This window comes from Gastrolobium bilobum, unplaced genomic scaffold, assembly GCF_033153095.1.
Source record: "Gastrolobium bilobum isolate Gb01-03AN ecotype WA unplaced genomic scaffold, APGP_CSIRO_Gbil_v1 utg315153, whole genome shotgun sequence".
NCBI classification, from domain to species: Eukaryota; Viridiplantae; Streptophyta; class Magnoliopsida; order Fabales; family Fabaceae; genus Gastrolobium; species Gastrolobium bilobum.
In genome coordinates this window covers 1-7,514 of record NW_026900090.1, presented here as the reverse complement: position 1 = coordinate 7,514, position 7,514 = coordinate 1, and the positions used below count along the sequence as shown (strand labels likewise).

The 7,514-nt window shown below is 39.2% G+C and overlaps 2 protein-coding genes across 2 annotated transcripts; both read right to left on the bottom strand.

The window, feature by feature from the left end:
- Nucleotides 1–213: 213 nt before the first annotated feature.
- LOC133295265 (putative disease resistance RPP13-like protein 1) lies at nt 214–2,515 on the bottom strand. The gene is made up of 3 exons (XM_061494071.1): nt 2,054–2,515; nt 556–1,926; nt 214–483 (listed from the first exon to the last, which is right to left on the bottom strand). Exons 1-3 carry the CDS (start codon nt 2,513–2,515, stop codon nt 214–216), a joined length of 2,103 nt encoding a protein of 700 aa, XP_061350055.1.
- A 2,221-nt stretch (nt 2,516–4,736) lies between these two features.
- LOC133295264 (putative disease resistance RPP13-like protein 1) lies at nt 4,737–6,456 on the bottom strand (the record flags this gene model as incomplete). Its single annotated transcript, XM_061494070.1, has 2 exons — nt 4,737–5,006; nt 5,079–6,456. Coding segments are annotated over 2 exons (1,648 nt in total), but the record flags the coding sequence as incomplete, so codon positions are not given.
- Between the last annotated feature and the right edge of the window lie 1,058 nt (nt 6,457–7,514).

Genomic DNA, 7,514 nt, shown 5'->3' with positions numbered 1-7,514 from the left:
CAACTCGTCTTAATTATAGACAATTGAGGTAAATTCAACTACTTGTTACTGAATTCCACCTGAACACTGTTAAAGTAGTAAAATGACGAGAATTAAAAAAGTAAAAAGAAACGAATGAACGAAAATTTTTATAAACATAATATGCATAAAGAAATCAGTGAACTTTTTTGAAGTTCATACAATATGAACTTATTTTGAATATGCACTTGACATCTAATCTTCAATAACTCTAGAGGGTATACGAGAAACCATATCCCAGTATTCCCCTGTGTACCTTCCACACAGCAACGTTAACAATGGGCATGCTCTGATGGTAAGATGAGAAAGGGAGGTAACTAATCTGTGTAAAGGTAGGGATGCAAGGTTATCACAAGCTTTAATCTTCAGAATTTTGAGAGAGGCAATGTACTGAATTCCAGTGTGCTCTAGTGAAGTGAGACTGGGAAGTCCACTGATATGAAGAGAAGTCAGTGATGTCATTGCCTCAAGACCCCATGCAGTCTCTTGCGAGAGATCACCACATTTGCTGATACAAAGTGATTCAAGTTTGGGAGCAGGCAACCCTCCTTCAGGGAACCAAGCCAGTTTGGAGCATTCCTTCAGTTTCAACTTTCGAAGATATGGGAGACTGTTTGGAGCAGATGAAATCAACTGGAGATTGCTACAGTCTTGTACATGAAGTTCTTCAAGCTTGGTGAAGAGTGATAATGGAAAGGAGATGAGAGAATCACAGCAACTTTTTAAGTGTAATCTCTCAAGGGAATGATAGTAGTGAGACTCCTGCATCAAACTCTTAGGATGGACTAGTTGTAAATTCCTGCACTCATAGATTTCAAGTGATCTTAGTGTACTTGGTAGGCCATCCCTAGGGATGGTGACTAGAGATGAGCAATTGTTTATGGCCATGATTTGAAGACATGTGTTTCCCTGCATCATTTGCTCAGATAATGATACCAATGCATCGCAACCAGTTAGCTCTAATTCTCTCAATCTTGGAACCCATGGCATTGAATCTGTGAGAGCTTGACATGCAGTGATCACTAATTTATCCAATGAAGGAAGTTGATGAGGTAACTTTCTGGTCAGTTTAGGACATCTCTGTATGTAAAGCTCTTGGAGTGAAGGGAACCCCCCACTTTGTTCAAGTTCAATGGTTGACCACTTTTTCCAGTTGGGCATGTCCTCAAACTTCATGATCTTCAATGATCTGAATGGCTCAACTGCATTCCCATAGAATTCAGGACCCACCTTCTGTAGGCTTGTCATCTTTGCTATATAGAGTTCTCTGAGGGAGGGCAATTGTCCAAGGGATGGCAATGACAAGCAACTTCCGCACTCTGAAAGATATAGAAACACCATACTAGAGAATGAAGAACTCCCCAACCAATTTGGCAACTTATTACCACCAAAATTCTGAATTTTGAGCCTTTTCACATTTTGATGTGGCTCTAGCATTTCGAGTACATTAGTTTCACTCTGTACATCATGAGTTGTAGTCGTCCACTTGAATTCTAGCTCTTGAAGATGTTTCTTTCTCCTCAACCTTGCATTCAAGGCTTCTCTTTCATCAACTACATTCTGCAGGTTCACAATCAAAAGTGTTCCATGAAGTTCAGAAAGCTCCCCCAACTCACTAACTTTTGATCCCCCGTCACTGCTAACAACAAAACTAGTCAAAACTTGGAGAGATTTTAGTCTACCAAATTTTGCTGGCATCTCAGTCACCCTGCTTCCACTAATCTCAAGATGGCGCAAGTTGACAAGGTTGGACATGTTTGCTGGTAACATGGTGAGTCGACGACAACCTAACAACAAGAGTGTCTCCAAGTTATACAAAGTGCTTACAGAATCAGGTAGATGCTCAATTGCAGTGTAAGAAAGATCCAAGTACCGTAGATGCATTAAGTTTCCAACATAATCATGCAACTATGTTAATCACTTTGATGTGTTCACTAGTCGATAACAGGCTTTCAAGTATAGACTTCTCTTCTTCATGTCTTCCATAGAAATAATCTTTAGGATAGTTACCATAGAAATAGTTATCCAAGACAACAGAACATGAAGACAAGCCTTGAAGAGATTCCCTCCATGTAACACGCTCAGTTAGGCCAAGAACATCCTTCATTTTTGCCAAAGCTTCTAACCTATCAATGATGCCACGGATTTGAGCCTTCATGTCCTCATCTAGCCTGTTTGATTTTGAGAAGACTCCGAAGAATTGCAAGGACTTTTTGGTGTTGGTGTTTGTGGTGGTGATTTGCCACTGCCGCATCAAGAGAAGCTCCTCCAAATGGTAAAGAGCATATTGTAGCTCATTAAGCCACTCCATCACTGGTTGTGATGAGAACTGCTTCTGTTCGACGTCATCCACGAGAGCATCATGGATTAACAACGCGGCCATGAGGTTGCGGTGATAGGAAGGAGGTTTCATGATGAAAGGTTTGGTTGGAGAAGTAAGGAGGAGAAAGTGGTCGGAAAGATCATGAAGGAAAGCAGAGAGTAAGGCTCTTCCCATCGTAGAAACTTGAAAATTGCAAAGCAGATAACAACAAAAAAGAAACCCTTCCTTCTATTGTTTCTTTTGTTCAGAGCTACAGAGTACAGATAATAGATTCATTGCCACAAGAACATGTGTGGTTCTTACGTTGACTTTCTTCCTAGTCCTTAGTCAACTTAGAGATGTCAAATTATCAATATCATGGACAGCTCACCAAAACCTCCATCCAACCCTCTTTAATAAGGTTTTTTTTTTCCAAACCTACAAATTCCACTGATTAAGGGTAGGGTTGACTGACTCACCAAAGCCTATGGCTTAAAAAAATTAAAAATAAGTTTTGCCAATAAAAAAGAAATATAATTTAAAATAAAGTGTCTTTTGGATTCTCAACAAAAATCACAGAATCCATTTTAATCCCTTAAAAAAAATTTGATTTGTGGTATTTTTGAAATTCAAAATAGATCCAGTTAGTTGAAATTGAGGTCCCTCAAAAATTCAAAAAAGACCCACATTAGTTCCTAAAAAAAATTAACATGGGTCTATTTTAAATTTTAGAGGATCACGAGTCAACTTTTTCTTTTTTCTAAAGGATTAAATTATGGATGCAGAATTTCTTTACGCATTTTTTTGGTAACCATGGCAAAAAAATTAAGGAAGGAGTAGATAAATTCATATAGAATTGCTTCTCAAGGGTGGTATGTTTTTTCATAGAGGTGAATTTCATATTGTTAGAAATGTAGCCTTATCTACAAGTTTAAAATTTTGGATTGAATTAGTTGTTTATATAGTATCAGAGTCTCGGTGTCACGGGTTTGATCTTCACCGTCCCTCATTTAATTAATAATTAATTAAGTCTTATGAAATTTTCAAGTTCAATGGACTCTCGTATGAGGGAATAGTCTCACCCAACAACTTAAATTTTTGAATTGAATTGATTCTTTACACGATACTTTATTTTTTTCTTCTTTTATTGAGCACGTGATTATATCAAAATAATTATTTGTTTAGATTAATTTAAAAATAAAAAAAGAAGAAAATAGGAATCACAAATTAATCACTTAGTGACTCATAAATCCCTTCATATTGATTAATTACAGTTTATAAAAAAAAAAAAAAAAAACTAACAGATATTTCTAGTAAGTAAATTGTTTCAACAATATAGTATTTGATTGATCATTATCTAAGATAATTTTCCCTATAGCTTCAAGCTATCCCCACATACTAACACGAGACTTTTCAGTGTGCTTTTTTCTCACTCGCACACTTCCTGGAAAAACTTCCCAGGAGGTCACCCATCCCAAAATTGCTCCAAGTCAAGCACGCTTAACTATGGAGTTCTTCTGTTCCGGGCTACCGAAAAGAAGATGCATCTTGTTAGTATAGGTAGTACCAATTAATTCTTATAAGCTATGTCAAACTGTGCAGTCTCATACCTGCACAGTCTTTGGAATCCCTCTCTTTCGGGTGTCGATTTGATTCATTCATGCATGTAACCCCCCACTGAAAGCCTATCAGGAGCCGCTCCTTGTCCATGCCTCTTTGCACCGGCGATTACTCCCCGCCCTCGTCAGCGCTCGGGATGTTACATGCCCACCAGCTTCCGCCTGGTTCGTCCTTGATCCACACCGTATTGGAAGAGAGGTCCTACTCTGATACCACTTTTAATGCTCGGCCGCTACAAGAATCAATGACTATCCCCACATACTAACACGAGACTTTTCAGTGTGCTTTTTCCTCACTCACACACTTCCTGGAAAAACTTTCGAGAAGGTCACCCATCCCAGAATTGCTCCAAGTCAAGCACGCTTAACTATGGAGTTCTTCCGTTCCGGGCTACCAAAAAGAAGATGCATCTTGTTAGTATAGGTAGTACCAATTAATTCTTATAAGCTATGCCAAACTGTGCAGTGTCATACCTGCAGAGTCTTTGAAATTCCTCTCTTTCGAGTGTCGATTTGATTCATTCATGCATGTAACCCCCTTCGTCAGCGCTTGGGATGTTACATAAGCCTATTATTATTCGGCTCAACTCGTCTTAATTATAGACAATTGAGGTAAATTCAACTACTTGTTACTGAATTCCACCTGAACACTGTTAAAGTAGTAAAATGACGAGAATTAAAAAAGTAAAAAGAAACGAATGAACGAAAATTTTTATAAACATAATATGCATAAAGAAATCAGTGAACTTTTTTGTAGTTCATACAATATGAACTTATTTTGAATATGCACTTGACATCTAATCTTCAATAACTCTAGAGGGTATACGAGAAACCATATCCCAGTATTCCCCTGTGTACCTTCCACACAGCAACGTTAACAATGGGCATGCTCTGATGGTAAGATGAGAAAGGGAGGTAACTAATCTGTGTAAAGGTAGGGATGCAAGGTTATCACAAGCTTTAATCTTCAGAATTTTGAGAGAGGCAATGTACTGAATTCCAGTGTGCTCTAGTGAAGTGAGACTGGGAAGTCCACTGATATGAAGAGAAGTCAGTGATGTCATTGCCTCAAGACCCCATGCAGTCTCTTGCGAGAGATCACCACATTTGCTGATACAAAGTGATTCAAGTTTGGGAGCAGGCAACCCTCCTTCAGGGAACCAAGCCAGTTTGGAGCATTCCTTCAGTTTCAACTTTCGAAGATATGGGAGACTGTTTGGAGCAGATGAAATCAACTGGAGATTGCTACAGTCTTGTACATGAAGTTCTTCAAGCTTGGTGAAGAGTGATAATGGAAAGGAGATGAGAGAATCACAACAACTTTTTAAGTGTAATCTCTCAAGGGAATGATAGTAGTGAGACTCCTGCATCAAACTCTTAGGATGGACTAGTTGTAAATTCCTGCACTCATAGATTTCAAGTGATCTTAGTGTACTTGGTAGGCCATCCCTAGGGATGGTGACTAGAGATGAGCAATTGTTTATGGCCATGATTTGAAGACATGTGTTTCCCTGCATCATTTGCTCAGATAATGATACCAATGCATCGCAACCAGTTAGCTCTAATTCTCTCAATCTTGGAACCCATGGCATTGAATCTGTGAGAGCTTGACATGCAGTGATCACTAATTTATCCAATGAAGGAAGTTGATGAGGTAACTTTCTGGTCTGTTTAGGACATCTCTGTATGTAAAGCTCTTGGAGTGAAGGGAACCCCCCACTTTGTTCAAGTTCAATGGTTGACCACTTTTTCCAGTTGGGCATGTCCTCAAACTTCATGATCTTCAATGATCTGAATGGCTCAACTGCATTCCCATAGAATTCAGGACCCACCTTCTGTAGGCTTGTCATCTTTGCTATATAGAGTTCTCTGAGGGAGGGCAATTGTCCAAGGGATGGCAATGACAAGCAACTTCCGCACTCTGAAAGATATAGAAACACCATACTAGAGAATGAAGAACTCCCCAACCAATTTGGCAACTTATTACCACCAAAATTCTGAATTTTGAGCCTTTTCACATTTTGATGTGGCTCTAGCATTTCGAGTACATTAGTTTCACTCTGTACATCATGAGTTGTAGTCGTCCACTTGAATTCTAGCTCTTGAAGATGTTTCTTTCTCCTCAACCTTGCATTCAAGGCTTCTCTTTCATCAACTACATTCTGCAGGTTCACAATCAAAAGTGTTCCATGAAGTTCGGAAAGCTCCCCCAACTCACTAACTTTTGATCCCCCGTCACTGCTAACAACAAAACTAGTCAAAACTTGGAGAGATTTTAGTCTACCAAATTTTGCTGGCATCTCAGTCACCCTGCTTCCACTAATATCAAGATGGCGCAAGTTGACAAGGTTGGACATGTTTGCTGGTAACATGGTGAGTCGACGACAACCTAACAACAAGAGTGTCTCCAAGTTATACAAAGTGCTTACAGAATCAGGTAGATGCTCAATTGCAGTGTAAGAAAGATCCAAGTACCGCAGATGCATTAAGTTTCCAACATAATCATGCAACACGATACTTTATTTTTTTCTTCTTTTATTGAGCACGTGATTATATCAAAATAATTATTTGTTTAGATTAATTTAAAAATAAAAAGAAGAAGAAAATAGGAATCACAAATTAATCACTTAGTGACTCATAAATCCCTTCATATTGATTAATTACAGTTTATAAAAAAAAAAAAAAAAAAACTAACAGATATTTCTAGTAAGTAAATTGTTTCAACAATATAGTATTTTTTTTTCTCACTCGCACACTTCCTGGAAAAACTTCCCAGGAGGTCACCCATCCCAGAATTGCTCCAAGTCAAGCACGCTTAACTATGGAGTTCTTCCGTTCTGGGCTACCGAAAAGAAGATGCATCTTGTTAGTATAGGTAGTACCAATTAATTCTTATAAGCTATGTCAAACTGTGCAGTCTCATACCTGCACAGTCTTTGGAATCCCTCTCTTTCGGGTGTCGATTTGATTCATTCATGCATGTAACCCCCCACTGAAAGCCTGTCAGGAGCCGCTCCTTGTCCATGCCTCTTTGCACCGGCGATTACTCCCCGCCCTCGTCAGCGCTCGGGATGTTACATGCCCACCAGCTTCCGCCTGGTTCGTCCTTGAACCACACCGTATTGGAAGAGAGGTCCTGCTCTGATACCACTTTTAATGCTCGGCCGCTTCAAGAATCAATGACTATCCCCACATACTAACACGAGACTTTTCAGTGTGCTTTTTCCTCACTCGCACACTTCCTGGAAAAACTTTCGAGAAGGTCACCCATCCCAGAATTGCTCCAAGTCAAGCACGCTTAACTATGGAGTTCTTCCGTTCCGGGCTACCGAAAAGAAGATGCATCTTGTTAGTATAGGTAGTACCAATTAATTCTTATAAGCTATGCCAAACTGTGCAGTGTCATACCTGCAGAGTCTTTGAAATTCCTCTCTTTCGAGTGTCGATTTGATTCATTCATGCATGTAACCCCCTTCGTCAGCGCTCGGGATGTTACATAAGCCTATTATTATTCGGCTCAACTCGTCTTAATTATAGACAATTGAGGTAAATTCAACTACTTGTTACTGAATTCC

Coding starts and splice junctions, on each gene's coding strand:
- LOC133295265 (XM_061494071.1), bottom strand. CDS start 2,515: ATGGGAAGAGCCTTACTCTCTGCTTTCCTTCATGATCTTTCCGACCAC. Junction 1,927..2,053: donor AAGGCTTGTCTTCATGTTCT/GTTGTCTTGGAT, acceptor TGATTAACATAG/TTGCATGATTATGTTGGAAA. Junction 484..555: donor TCCCTGAAGGAGGGTTGCCT/GCTCCCAAACTT, acceptor TGGGGTCTTGAG/GCAATGACATCACTGACTTC.